The following is a 15,623-nucleotide window of genomic DNA, read 5'->3' on the forward strand; positions in this document are numbered from 1 at the left end:
CCCTCAGAGGCTAATTTGTGATTTGGGGTTATTCAAAAATGAAATTGAAGGTATTGAAAGCAGCAAATTAAAAAAACGGCAACTTAGTAATTTTTTCAGACTTCTTCCTCGAATGACAGATATTACAATATGATTTGATGCACACGGACATATGAAACCAGCCCTGTTAAGATGTATAAAATGCCAAAAGTTTGACTAATTTGTGGTATTTAGCCATGATGTTTGATGATTGTGAAATATACAGATTCGCTATTAGTTTTCCAAATATTTAATGATTTTGTTCCTACGATATCAACACATGCTTGATAGATAATTAAAAGAACATTTACAAATTAAACACAAAAGCACAGCTGACTTTAGAGACCTGCCATGCAGTGGTGAAAGTATTTAGAAATACTAGTTTACAAATACTCTGTATAAGTGAAAGTCCTCCATTGAAACTCTTTAGTAAAAATACCAACCTTTTAGCATCAAAATATAGATAAAGTAGCAAAAGTAAAAGTACTCATTAGGCTTATTTCATATTACTGGATTATAATTATTGATGCACAAATGTGTTCATCACTTTAATGTTGCATGTGGTAAAGGTGGAGCTCATTTTAATTATGTTATTTGTGGATAAGTAAAACTTAGCATAACATGAAAATACTCAGGTAAAGTACAAGTACCTCTTTTTAGGGGGTATACATTCGGTTGGCATGTATAGTATTTGTATTCCTTAAAAATATATTCCACATGCAACTTTTGTCTGTCTACCGCCTTCTATGTTTACCGCACATTATTCAATTGATCATTAATTTATTTAAATGTTGCGCATCTCCATCTTTGTTTTTTGTCTCCTGACGCAAAATGAATAAAAGCAGAAACTTCAGTCCCGGTCGCGAGCAGCGTCCGGAGGTGGCTGCGACGTCACATCCGCCGTTTCCCTCCGGAAGTACAGTTGATTTTTTTTTTTATTCACAGGAAAGAGAAAAAAAAAACAGCTGTTGTTGAAAAAGAAAACATCAAAGTGAGTTTCGTTAACGGGTTGTCTCGCCTTTATGTTTCCGCAACCGTGAGTGCGGCGAGGACCGCTCTCCCCTCTCGGTGTGTCCGCCGCCCGCTTCACGCCGACTTCACCAGCGGGTCCCGTTCCGCTCATTTGTTGCCACTTGGCTGCTGCTAGCTTTAGCTCCCATCACCCATCCCGACCACTCGCTAGCGGGCTAACCGTCCGTTTCTGACTGTCTGCACAACTCCCGGAGACGAGGATCTCCGTCGGTGAGATACTGAATGTAGATGGCGAATACGTGAGTAAATGTGGATCGTACGTTTGTGTCACCCGCTAGCCGACTGGTTGAACTACGATGCATCGCTGTTTATGTTCAACGTTAGCTTTGTGGGTTGTTGGTAAACCCAGGTAACCGTGTAGGAAAGGGGTTGTAGTTCAAGTTAGTATAATACTGGTGTTGATTTAGGATACGGAGCATTTGTGTCAGGTCGTTTGAAAGCTTATATTCTGTATTCACCTCATCAAAAGCAGAATCTACATGATGCCTGGAAGAAAGGTGTCAATTTTGGCTACTTTTATAAAGTAGGAATGTTATGGATATGTTGCATTTCCTCTGTTGTGTTGATTTCACAATTCTTAGCAGTTTTTTTGTTTGTCCCCTGTTTTGACAGGATGCCAGCCCCAAAGAGAGGATCATCTCCTCATGATTCCCAGCCCAAGATGAGGAAGTTGGATGATGATGGGGAGGATCTGCCTTCCAAAACTGCACCAGCTTCCAATAATAGGTCCCTTAAAACAGGAAATACACGAGAAAATACAGCAGCCCCATGGACTAAGAAACAACTGTGTACTTCTGCGGAAGGGGGGAATACACCCGCCAAGTCATCCCAACAGAGTTCCCCTCCAAAGGATTCCAGCAAAACCATTTCTGACCCGCCCGTCAAAAAAGCCAAGCTACTGATAGCCACAAGTGCCTCCTGCGGAGAAGCTCCCTCACAGAAAGCTAACTCCAAAGCTTCCCTGAAGCGGACAGCCTCCACAGAGTCTGAGGATGATTTGAGTAGTGACAGTAGTAAGACTGAGCTCTTCAGAGAGAGGGATGATGACGACAAGTCCCGCTGCATCCGAAAGTATTCTAATCGGGTCAAAGCTAAGCGCAAGTTTGAAGAGTCAGTGTCCGACACACAGGAGACAAGCAGCGGGTCGCCATCTGCACCTGGAGACCCTGTTCAGATGGACCACAATTATGGTAGATTTTCAGATTCAATTGTTGGAGAGGAGAATCAGGATGAGAAAAAAGAATCTGCACTGTCTGACACTGTGCAACAGAGATCAGAAATGTCAGTTAATGCCACACAAGCGGAGTCTAAGGAAACCTTTGTCTCTATAGGAGGGAGTGCAGAAGTTAGCATTGGATTTAAGTGTGCAGCTGCTGAAAGTAAACATGAGGAATTAAAAAATCCAGACAGCCAACAGCTCACAGAAACATCATGTAGAGAAATATTGGACCCTGTCACTGCAACAGTTGCCGGTTTGCCTTGCATCACATCCAAGGCAGGGGTTAATGAAAAGACGGACTTTGCTACCAAAAGCGAAAAGGATGTAGATAAGGAGTCCCTTGAAACGTCAGTGGAAACACTATATTCTGGTACTGTGGAGGAAAATCCAGGCTGTGATGGTGAAGTACGGGTAGATGAAAGGACAGCATGTAAAAGTCAGACGGACGTGAGCAGTGAAACTGAAACAAAGGAGACCACAGTGTCTGCTTCTGAGGAGATAAAGCTGGATATCAAATGTAGAAGTAAGCAAGGAGAAAATAAAGTGCCGGAAGTGATTACAGCAGCCAGTGTCTCTGCAGACCACATGGATTTGGAAGATAAAGCATTAAACAAAACAAACTCGGCACCAGAAGCGATCCTGGTAGGAGGCAGTAATCCAGACAGTCAGACTGAGGAACGTCTAACAACAGAGACTCAAAGAGACCTCAGTGTCAAAATTCAAGTTACCTTCAAAGAGGAATCAAAATCGGAGGATCAAGTGAGCCATGAAGAACCAGCTACAATTACCAACTCATGCGATGGTGTGAACAAACTGGTCAGAGAGTCTGAAGAAAAGCTTGAAGAAAGTGAAAGGAGAGGCGTTGAGTTCCCGGTGACTCAGGCTGCTGTTGGTCCTGGGTCTTTTGCTGAGCTACAACTGAGCCAAGAGGTGCTGGACACAACAACTGATAGCTGTACTGAAATACTGACAACAGATTGTGAGTCTGTTCCAGAGCAAAATCAAAGCGAGGTGCTCCCCGATTGTGTCGCAATCTCAACGGTTCCCACTGACGTGGACATGCCGACTAAAATAACACCAGAGGAGAGATCTGACTCGGCACCTCAAGAGGATCATCAAAACCTGGGAAACCACAACGTTGAAGACCACACTCCAGGAACACATGTTAAAGTCAAAGAAGATGCAATGACGAGTCAAGAAAAAGAAATGGAGACAAACTTTGAGCGAACCCCTGCAACTCCAGAGCAGGAGATTTCGAATCAAGTGGCTACAGCGGAAATACAGAGCCATAATAACCAAAGTGTCGGTGAACGTGCCACAGACATTTCTACGGAATGTAATGACGATCATGTGTTCAATTCTAAAATAATTGAAAATAAAGACGGGAACTTTGAACGTATTAGTAGTGGAACTGAGAGACAGACTACGACGGCATCAGAGATTTCTAATCACATCGCATCTACAGTGGAATTAGAAAGCCAGGAGAAGCAAGGAGACAGTGAACACACCACGGACATGTCTGACAACGCACAGAAACATCCAGTTGATGAAGGTGGGGTCGGTGCTGGATGTGTTGCTGCTACTGAGAGTCAAATAGAAGAGACTACATCAGAAGAGATGTCTAACATTGCTTCTACAGTAGAAATAAAAAGTCAGGACAACTGTGTACCTGCTGAACATCATGATGATCACATGGTTGGAAATATGGAAAAAGAAAATAAGGTGAGCTTTGAATCTGTCACCGTACCAGAAAGTCAACTCAAAATGGAAATGCAGACTACATCGACATCTGAGCTTTCAAATCCACCTGCTTCAGAGGAAATGGAGGAAAGCCAAATAGAAGTGGGCATGCAGATTACAACGGCATCAAAGGAGATATCTAACACGGCACAGACAGTAGAAACATCATGTCAGAAACATCAAAATGAAGTGGAAGGGGAGACTGCGGCAAAATCTAAGGAGATATCTAACATGGCACCAGAAACACAAGACCAGAAGAGCCAAGAAGTCATTGAACCTGCGACGGACATATTGCAGAAACATCATGAGGAAGAAACCAAGCTGAGCTTTGAATCTGTGACTGTAACAGAGAGTCAAATGGAGATGCAGACTACATCGACATCAGAGGTTTCTAATCGAGAGACTTCAGTGGAAATGGAGAAAAGACAACTCGAAGTGGACCCGCAGACTACAACCGCATCAGAGGAGATAACTAACACAGCACAGACATTAGAAACATCATGTCAGGAACGTCAAAATGAAGTGAAAGGGGAGACTGCGGCAAAATCGGTGGCGATTTCTAACATGACACCGACAGTAGAAACACAGGACCAGAAGAGCCAAGAAGTCATTGAACCTGCGACGGACATATTGACGAAACATCATGAGGAAGAAACCAAGTTGAGCTTTAAATCTGTCACTGTACCAGAAAGTCAACTCAAAATGGAAATGCAGACTACATCGACATCTGAGCTTTCAAATCCACCTGCTTCAGAGGAAATGGAGGAAAGCCTAATAGAAGTGGACACGCAGATTACAACCGCATCAAAGGAGATATCTAACATGGCACAAACAGTAGAAACACAGGACCAGAAGAGCCAAGAAGTCATTGAACCTGCGACGGACATATTGACGAAACATCATGAGGAAGAAAAGAAGCTGGGCTTTGAATCTGTGACTGTAACAGAGAGTCAAATGGAAATGGAAATGCAGACTACATCGACATCAGAGGTTTCAAATCAAGAGGCTTCAGTGGAAATGGAGAAAAGCCAAATAGAAGTGGACACGCAGATTACAACCGCATCAGAGGGGATAACTAACACGGCACAAACAGTGGAAACATGTCCAAATGAAGTGAAAGGGGGGACTGCGGCAAAATCTGAGGAGATATCTAACATGGCACCAGAAACACAAGACCAGAAGAGCCAAGAAGTCATTGAACCTGCGACAGACATATTGACAAAACATCATGAGGAAGAAACCAAGCTGAGCTTTGAATCTGTGACTGTAACAGAGAGTCAAATGGAAATGCAGACTACATCGACATCAGAGGTTTCTAATCGAGAGACTTCAGTGGAAATGGAGAAGAGCCAAATAGAAGTGGACACGCAGATTACAACCGCATCAGAGGAGATAACTAACACAGCACAGACATTAGAAACATCATGTCAGGAACGTCAAAATGAAGTGAAAGGGGAGACTGCGGCAAAATCTGTGGCGATTTCTAACATGGCACCGACAGTAGAAACACAGGACCAGAAGAGCCAAGAAGTCATTGAACCTGCGACGGACATATTGACGAAACATCATGAGGAAGAAAAGAAGCTGAGCTTTAAATCTGTCACAGTACCAGAAAGTCAACTCAAAATGGAAATGCAGACTACATCGACATCTGAGCTTTCAAATCCACCTGCTTCAGAGGAAATGGAGGAAAGCCTAATAGAAGTGGACACGCAGATTAAAACCGCATCAAAGGAGATATCTAACATGGCACAAACAGTAGAAACACAGGACCAGAAGAGCCAAGAAGTCATTGAACCTGCGACGGACATATTGACGAAACATCATAAGGAAGAAAAGAAGCTGAGCTTTGAATCTGTGACTGTAACAGAGAGTCAAATGGAAATGGAAATGCAGATTACATCGACATCAGAGGTTTCAAATCAAGAGGCTTCAGTGGAAATGGAGAAAAGCCAAATAGAAGTGGACACGCAGATTACAACCGCATCAGAGGGGATAACTAACAAGGCACAGACAGTGGAAACATGTCCAAATGAAGTGAAAGGGGGGACTGCGGCAAAATCTGAGGAGATATCTAACATGGCACCAGAAACACAAGACCAGAAGAGCCAAGAAGTCATTGAACCTGCGACAGACATATTGCCGAAACATCATGAGGAAGAAACCAAGCTGAGCTTTGAATCTGTGACTGTAACAGAGAGTCAAATGGAAATGCAGACTACATCGACATCTGAGGTTTCTAATCGAGAGACTTCAGTGGAAATGGAGAAGAGCCAAATAGAAGTGGACCCGCAGACTACAACCGCATCAGAGGAGATAACTAACACAGCACAGACATTAGAAACATCATGTCAGGAACGTCAAAATGAAGTGAAAGGGGAGACTGCGGCAAAATCAGTGGAGATTTCTAACATGACACCGACAGAAACACAACACCAGAAGAGCCAAGATGTCATTGAACCTGCGACGGACATATTGCCGAAACATCATGAGGAAGAAACCAAGCTGAGCTTTGAATCTGTGACTGTAACAGAGAGTCAAATGGAAATGCAGACTACATCGACATCAGAGGTTTCAAATCCACCTGCTTCAGAGGAAATGGAGGAAAGCCTAATAGAAGTGGACACGCAGATTACAACCGCATCAAAGGAGATATCTAACATGGCACAGACAGTAGAAACACAGGACCAGAAGAGCCAAGAAGTCATTGAACCTGCGACGGACATATTGATGAAACATCATGAGGAAGAAACCAAGCTGAGCTTTGAATCTGTGACCGTACCGGAGAGTCAAATGGAAATGCAGACTACATCAACATCAGAGGTTTCAAATCAAGAGGCTTCAGTGGAAATGGAGAAAAGCCAAATAGAAGTGGACACGCAGACTACGACCGCATCAGAGGAGATAATTAACACGGCACAGACAGTAGAAATACTAAGTCAGAGAAGTCCAAATGAAGTGAATGTGGCGACATCAGGGGATATTTCTAACATGGCGCCAATGGCACAAATACAGGATCAGGGCAGCCAAGAAGTCATCAAACCTGCAACAGACAAATCTAAGAAGGCTAAAGAAGGTCTAATGATTCAGACTTCAGACAGAAATGGAAATGAAAACAAGGTTATCACAGAATATGTCAGTGCACCGGAGAATCAAAGGGAAGTGGATTTGCCGACAACAGCAACACCAGAGGAGACTTCTCACCAGACAACTACAGTAGAAACACAAAACCAGAGAAGTCTGAAGGTCAATAAAATCACGCCAGATGCTGAAGTACTTGAAGAAATTATTGATGCCAGTGCTGAGAGTAAAGAAATCCCGGAAAAGGTTATTGCAGAACATTTGGATGCCACTGAGAATCAAACGGAAATGGAAACAACAGCAACACCAGAGGAGATTTCTAATCCACCACCTACAGTGGAAATACAAAACCCTAGAAGCCAGGAGGTCAGTGAACTCAACACAGAAGTTCAAAAAGATCTAGTGAGCATAAATTGTGAGCGTAAGGAAAATGAAGACAAGATTAATGCCGAATGTGTTGATGATGCTCCAGAGGTTCAAATAAGTATGGAAACTTCTCCAGCGCCAGAGGAGGTTTCTAATGCAGCAGAACAGCAATACCCAGGTATGGAGGAAGTCCATAAACGCCCCGTGGTCTTATCAAATCAAACTCCCACGCCTCTTCCTATGGCTGAAAGTCAGGATAATGTAAACATACAGACAGAGCAGAGTGCTGATGATATCCAAGTGGATATGGATGTAATAAGTGGATCAATAGGAGGGGTAGATTCTGCTTTAGAAGAGGAAACAGGGGGGCATGTGATTAATCATGTTAAAGAAGAGGCTGCAATCATTTCCTCTGATAAGGCTGACCGTGACGTCGCAGTCAGTAGTATTGAAGGACACGCAGAAGAAACTGGAAGCAATGAAGTAATAGCTTTTGTTTGTGGCCAACCAGATGCCGTTGATATTGTAATTCAGGCGTCGGAAGAGCATATTAAAACTCTCAATCAGTCAGAGGTTGAGATTCATGAAAACCAGATGGTGTATGAGCCCATTAGTAGTCCAGAAAGTAACGATGATCGAGAGATTTCTACAGCATCTGAGAACCACAATGGTGTGTCTTTACTGGACATACAGAGCACTCAGCAGATGGAGGGAGATTTGCCTACTAATGAAGGTAACGGTTGTGACGAACAACTGGAAAATGAGGAAAGCGTTGCGCAACAGGTTTGTGTCTCAGATGGCCAGGAAGTTGAAATGGAAGTACAAACCGTCAGAGTGCCAGAGAGTTGTGTCCCTGCACAGTTGGAGCGGAGTAACATGAATAAGGATGTGAAACAAGTCGCCGTGATCAGCTCTAGCGATGACATCAGCAGGCCAGATAGCCAGTCAGGAGATGCCCCAGAGACTAGTGAAAGCAATGGGTCGCCAGACTATGTCAGTGCTACAGAGTTTCCTGAACACGGTGACTCTGGACTGCAGGAGGTTTCAGACGTCACGGTGACGACGACTACAGCCGCCGCCACCACCAAAGTTGAAATGCCAGATAGTACATCTGAGGAGTTTTTGATCTTGGAACCGATCCCAGAGGGTGAAATTCACATCGATATTGTCACTCAAGCAGCGGCCGAATCGGGTTTGTCTGACTCTCTTTCAGAGCAGGTGGATCCAGACAGTGCTTTGGAAGGTGACATGGCAAATGAAATGATTTTAAATGCTTCCCAACAAACTGTCTTCCCTACACAGCAATGTCAAACGACTGATGAGTTCAAAGTGACGAATACAAGTGAGGTTTTATATCAGGGGAGCAGGCTTGAGACCGAGATTTCAACCGAAGAAGGTGTTGAAGTTCTTCAAAATTCGGACCAAAGCCAGCAACCGTCATCCGCCATGATGGACAGTAATACCTCAGAGATTGAGATGGCAAACTCTCACTCTCAAGTCACGAATGAAAGCTGCGATGCGCTGGAGACGGAGAACGCTGAGGCTAATTTGGACCTAAAAGAAGTGCAGATTCTGGAGGATATAGAGATCGGCCGTGAGATCGTTGTAGCCGAGGAAGAGAGTGATGACGATAGTGACATTACAATAATAGCAAAACCCCAGGAAACACCCGAGGCACTCCCTCCTAAAGAGTCTGAGAAAATGGTTAATGAGAAAACTAAAGATGACACTTGTGGGACCAGTTTTAAGCAAAACACAACAGCTGAAAAGACTGAAGACGATAAAAAGAAACAGGGGGCAGAAAAACCGAAGAAACAAGAAATGAACACACAGGCCAGAACCAAAGCCCGTCTGGCAGCTCTGGCCGAGCAAAAAGCTGCTGCCTCGAAGAGAACAGCAAACAGACAGCAGCTGAACCTCTTAGCTTTGTGTCAGGAGATTGCAGAGGACATTGCTACAGACAGCATGCTGTTGAAGAGGATAGAAGAAGAGAAACAAGCAGCAGTGGCGGCAGCAGCAGCCACAGCCAAGAACGAAGCCAGTAAGAAGGAAAGTCCTCCTGTCAACACACAGGAGGCAGACAGTGTTATAGTTGTGACTCCTGCTGGAACAGAAGGGAGCTCTGCTTCGGTGACACCTGCTTCGGAGGCATCTACAGCCCAGCCCTCGACGGACGATTCGGCTAAGGCCAAGCCTCCTGCCGAGCCTGCTGCAGAGCCTCCAAAGAGGCGTTTCTTCGTCACGCAGATTTGTGTGCCACTGAAAGCCCACGAGAAAAAAAAGCTAACCAGATATCAAAGACTGCGACAGGTTGAACTGCAGAGAGAGAAAATGTCTTGGGCACGTGTAAAGAAACTTAAATCCGACCAAGCAAATCAGATGTTTTCAGACATGGATTGGCAAGTACCCCTATCTGCCTCCTCTCCATTCTCAGTGCGTCATGTGACCACGACTACTCCGCCTGCAGCAAGTCAACCAATAACACCTCTCCCAAGTCCTGCTTCAACCAGCAAGCCTGCAACACCCACAGCAGAAGTCCCGGAGGTTGAACCTCCTAAGATTGAACCTAGTAAGACTGAGCCCACTAAAACAGAAACCTCCAAAAGTGAACCCACTAAATCTGAACCTGACAAAGCTGAAGCCTCCAAAACTGGGACTCCTAATGCTGGAACGCGTAAATCCACAAGGCAAACTAAGGCTCAAACTCTGAAAGAGACCCCTGCTCCGGCGCCCGCCCCAAAAGTGACCAGATCAGCAGCCAAAAGGGCGCTCCCGGCGGTGCCCCCGCCCATGCCCAACGGACTTAATGCGGCGAAACAGCAGCCAGTTGAATACAAGCCATACAGACCCAGACCCAAGTATTCCTTTGATGACTTTGAATTGGATGATGACCCATTACCAGCAGCTGCAACAAGGCCCGGCCTTCAATCGAGGCCCACGCAGCCGATGCGACCGAACGCCCAGTTAAACCCCGCAGCTCAATCTAGACCTGCAGTTCAGTCAAAACCCACAGTTTCATCACATCTTGCCAACCAGGCAAAACTCAAAGCTCAGCCCACACCTGCCAGACAGATATCAGGTCAGTCAAAGCCCACCGTAGCAGCGTCGGCCCAGTCAAGGCCTGCCGGTTCCACCACTCCACAGTTAACGCCTGCCCTTGCAACGACACCCCAGTCAAGGGCCTCCGCCACTGCCTCCGCAGCTTCTTCAACACACGGACCTTCAGTTAAAGCTCCATTGAAGTCTTCTGTTTTGACGACGTCCCAGTCGAGAGCTGGGTCTGCTCCGGGTCAGTCCAAGCCTGCTGCGTCTGCTTCACCTCAGTCAAAGCCTGCTGGAAGTACAGCTCAGCTCAAGCAAACAGCATCTCAGGCTGCTGGTTCAACCAAATCTGAGCCCTCTGCTTCCACGGCCGATGTTGGTTCAATGCCCCAGAAAACCCCAAATGCACCACCAACATCAGAAGATGGCAAATGCAAGGTAAATAAATCTGGCCATAATGGGTGTCACAAACGGCAGTTTGGAATAAAGATGTTACTCACCCCCTCTCTCTTTCTGACTTAGGATACAGCTGATCCCGCCTCTGCCGTTTCTTCTGAAAACAGCTCAAAAGTGTCAGATGACACACTGAAGAGTGAAGAAAAGCCTGCAGGTATGCAATTATTTACAGTCGCCGTGATTTATGTAATGCCTGTTATGTTGTCGCATTATTTTATTTCATGTTATCACAATTTATGAAATCACAGGATTATGAAATCTTTGTGAAAAACACTTAAAATAATTATCAAGAAGACGGTTCAATTAATATCATGTCACAGTTGCTACTTATTACATGGCAACATGGAGCTAAAAGATTATTTTTAGGTTTCCAAAATGTGCATGTGTGAATTTTCCTTTTTCTTACAGTCACTGGTGTTGATCCTTCTGTGGAGAATAAGACGGAAACAGTCGATTCAGCCGAGAAGACATCGAAAGAACCTCAAGAGTAAGACGTTTTTCTCAAGTAATTTGACATGTTTTTTCCTCGTAGCAGCGGGAATCTGAAGTAATGTGGTGTGTGTTTGTATCGCAGCAGAGCAGCGGAGCCGCAGGATGGCAGGACTCCTCTCTCGGATGCTTGTCTGCAAAAAGAAGTCAAGAAACTAAAGGAGGCCGACAAAGATGGCACCCAAACCATTATTGTGAGCATCTGTCTGTTGTTATTATACAGGGTATGGCAAGTAAACCAGAGGTCAGGCATTGCAGGTCGAGGCCGTTACACATTACTCAGGGTAGTTGAAGGATTTGTTGTGCATGTTGGCCGGATGTACACGCATGCAAGGCGTGATCTGTGCTTTCTTTGTCTCGTAGGATGCAGGACAGAAGCATTTTGGAGCCGTGGCCTGCAGCGTGTGTGGGATGCTCTACTCTGCTGCCAACCCTGAAGATGAATCTCAACATTTACTCTTCCACAACCAGTTCATCAGCGCTGTCAAATATGTGGTGAGAGGAGGTTTCCTCATGTTACTTGTCTTATTATTTGTCTTGCCTCCTGTCTCACAACAGTGACTCATCCGGTCAAAACACGGATGCATCTATGAATAGCCGAGCATCACACCAGGCACGTGTGGAGTCGTTTAATTTAGTTTACCAAATAAATCCCCAAGAGTTAGAAATGTATCTGACCCAATTACAGGAAACTACCGTATATCATGTAATGAATCATCCCGTTAATAAAACGTGTCAATGCAGCAGCATGCAAGAGGATGTAGCGATATAATTATGAGGATTTGATTAATTGAATTCGATGAATTACATTGATGAAACAAAAGTAGACCCATGTGATGTAAATAGTTAAAATATTTACTATAATGAAGTATGGATGCCAATTTGCAACATCGGTAGCACATAGGAAGGTACTCTATTTATTAAATGAAGAACATAAATGCCTCATGAGGACAATAAAAACAATCCTTACGAGTTTCCCTTCCATAAATTCCCTCTTTTTTCTCCCCTCATTCTTTCAGGGATGGAAAAAGGAGAGGATACTGGCGGAGTATCCTGATGGCAAGATGATTCTCGTCCTGCCAGAGGATCCCAAATATGCTCTGAAGAAGGTACAATATGTTAACTGCCCTTTGCCATTAGAAGATTATTTAACGTTGGTGGGTATCACTGGTGAGGACGGCACAATCAATCAATTAAAATATGTTTAGTTTTAGGTGTGGCAATGTAATTTAGAATGGTAAAATAAGCACTAGGTCATTGTTTTTTTTGGTGTATCCTTTAGAGCCACAAACAGCAGCATATTATTATTTTTGACTACGCGGTAACTGTTTGTTTCTCAGGTCGAGGAGATCAGGGAGATGGTTGACAACGACCTCGGCTTCCAGCAGGTGGAGACCAAGTGTCCCTCTCAAACCAAGACCTTCCTCTTCATCTCCAATGACAAGAAAGTGGGTGGATGCCTTATAGCGGAGCACATACAAGAGGTAAGAGGCCGCAATCCTGCGTCATCAGCACACGTTTATCACGTCAAAACAACAATAATAGAACAACAGAGTGCATTTTAGTTTTACGTAAGCTGAGCCTTGTGCGTGATCACAGGGCTACAGGGTGATCGAGGAGCCAGGACCCGAGGGTTCAGAGGGAGAAAAGGTGATGTTTGAACGTCAGAGAGCGTGGTGCTGCTCCACAACAGCGGAGCCGGCCATCTGTGGCATCAGCCGCATCTGGGTGGTCAACATGATGAGACGCCAGGGCATCGCCTCGCGCATGCTCGAGTGCCTCAGGTCAGTGCGTCTTTTAAAAAAATTTAAAAAACGGCAACATCTGATGTTCTATGGCCTCAAAAAGAAATTGACACGTTCAGTGTTGCTTTTTTTTTCTCGCGCAGGAACAACTTCATATACGGCTCGTACCTGAGCAAAGACGAGATCGCTTTCTCCGACCCCACGCCTGATGGAAAACTCTTTGCCACACATTATTTTGGCACCTCTCAGTTTTTGGTTTATAACTTTGTGAGTGGAACGCACTCGTCCCAGCCCAACACTGATGCAGTATGACAGTCTCCAGGAAAGGTAACAATGGATTTAACTGAGACGCCCACTGACCAACGGGAGGCACCATCTCTGCACGCCGTCTGAGGCAGAATCTGTATTTGCGTAACAAGTTTTTTTTTCCTGTAAATTACTCCTTTGAGCGGACACACATTGGTTTAAATCTCAGGATGAAAACAACAAGGTGTTGTTGAACATTTTTATTAATTCACCCTTTAATCCCTCCCCGAATAGTATTTTGAACAAAAGAGTATTTTCTTTATACATTTTTAAGCAAACAATTGGTTTTATTAGAAGTATAGCGTTTACATGCATGATCTGACAGCAATAGAAAACAAAGAGCATTTCATTGGGTTTTTGGTTTAATCCCCGAGAAGCATAAGGTTACATTAAATAAAACGGTTATTTTAGAGGGTTTTTTTTTCTTCATTTAGTTTTAATATTTTTTACTTACATGATGTAAACTATTTGTTTATAGAGGGTTTTTTTCCCATCTTGTTATAGTTAAAAGCAATAATGCTTTACCGTCACAACTATGCCCCCCCCACCCCCCCTCAAGGATTTCATGTTTATTGTAACATTTCAAACTGATCATCCAAACCAGGTGATTTTCAACAATCTGGTTGAAGAGATTTGAGTTAGAGATGTAGCTTGGGCATTAATTGTGTGCTCTAATTTTCTTAGATCACCTCGCCTGCATCCTTGTGTTTTCCAGCTGAGCCATAAACTATACACCGTTTAGCAGGGCATTGTAGCCTTTACTGAGTGAGTCTTATAATTTCACCGAGGCTGTCTATTGCTTTGTTTGTGCCTGAATGATTAATGTGGGACTTAAGATGTTCATTGGTTTTCTTAGCCATTTTTATTGAGTTAGTGTAGAGCATCATCCTCCTATTCCTTAGTAACAACAAATGTATCAAATTATCATGTAGAGTTATGCATACTATGACGACATTTATAATGGGCGAGCACGGTCTTGAGGCTCGGGTGTTAAATGGAAATTGAGCGACCGTAAATGTCATCCAGGTTCAACCTTTATGATCGCAAACAGGAATATTTGCTCAGTGATCAACACGAGGGGGGGGGGGGGCATAAACCTCTGAACCCCTCTCAACACAGATTTACAGAATCATTTTAATCCATCCCTTTTCTTTTCTTCCTTGTTAAAGCGGTTGCTTTTAGAAAGACGTGTCGTGTAAGAAAAATAAATTTGATTTATACGAAGCTGTTATGTAAATATTTATTTAAATAATAAACGATTTAAAACATTTTCGACTTGCTCCGTTCCTTTTTTGAAAGAAACATGTGACCTGAGCGTTTACATATACATTAACTACCGGCCCCATAACTCCTATTGTTGTATTGATCACCAGTGCCATCTAGTGGACATTGCTGTTTGTGTGCCAGTGACATTTAAACTATTTTACTGAGCATTATTTTGGCGTAAAGATAATCTATCTCCAGAATGAAAGCTTTTTAGGACCCATTCATATTTGAGATAAGTGTAAAATGTGGAAATTGTCTGGCTGTTTTCTCTCTGTCGTCGCAGATGTAAACACTCCCCTCTTAGTGCATTCCTCGACACTCCTGTCACAACACGGACCGGCTCGATGGCAACTTCTGAGAAACAAAACAACCCAAGAACAACATGGATACTTCCTCAGGCAGAGAGTGAGAAAACAGCTCCCACTGATCAGCAGGAGAAAACAAGCCAGCGGAGCTTCCTAAGGCATCTTTAACACACCGGTCACCTTGGCCTGTTTCTCTCCCGCTAGGATCCTCTCGGCCTGACTTTCCCCTAAATGTGTTAAACCCACTGCAGAATCCACGGGGAGTTAATTAGATTTAGTCTGTGAAAAAGGTCAGCACAAAGTAAGAGAGAATACTCAATGTTTGTAAATACACACTTTTATTCAGTATTATATATTCAATATATTCATATATTTATAAATTTAAAGAGACATAAATGTCACAGCTGCCACATTGAAAACCATAAAGGTCAGGTTATTGTAGATTCATATAAAGCTATGGCTACTTAGTGAAAGTCAATAATATTTTATTTACACTTTAGAGAACCAAGATTTTTTTTACTAGTATTTACTGTCAATCTCTACAATTTGCCTTCGACC

General features: G+C 43.7%; 1 protein-coding gene across 4 annotated transcripts; it reads left to right on the top strand.

Moving 5' to 3' along the window:
• Positions 1-936: 936 nt before the first annotated feature.
• LOC117749321 (platelet binding protein GspB-like) lies at positions 937-14,718 on the top strand. Of its 4 annotated transcripts, XM_034559683.1 has the most exons (11): positions 937-1,289; positions 1,663-5,923; positions 6,833-10,936; positions 11,021-11,108; positions 11,363-11,441; positions 11,529-11,637; positions 11,807-11,938; positions 12,463-12,552; positions 12,784-12,927; positions 13,043-13,227; positions 13,332-14,718. In XM_034559683.1, the coding sequence occupies exons 1-11, from the start codon at positions 1,279-1,281 to the stop codon at positions 13,498-13,500; spliced, it is 9,372 nt and encodes a 3,123-aa protein (XP_034415574.1). In that variant the 5' UTR covers positions 937-1,278; the 3' UTR covers positions 13,501-14,718. The 4 variants fall into 4 exon arrangements, with proteins under 4 accessions (XP_034415574.1, XP_034415571.1, XP_034415572.1 ...); XM_034559680.1 differs by having other exon boundaries at positions 1,663-10,936; XM_034559681.1 differs by having other exon boundaries at positions 1,663-10,936; positions 11,532-11,637.
• The last annotated feature ends 905 nt before the right edge of the window (positions 14,719-15,623 follow it).

This window comes from Cyclopterus lumpus, chromosome 20 (assembly GCF_009769545.1).
Source record: "Cyclopterus lumpus isolate fCycLum1 chromosome 20, fCycLum1.pri, whole genome shotgun sequence".
Lineage (NCBI taxonomy): Eukaryota > Metazoa > Chordata > Actinopteri > Perciformes > Cyclopteridae > Cyclopterus > Cyclopterus lumpus.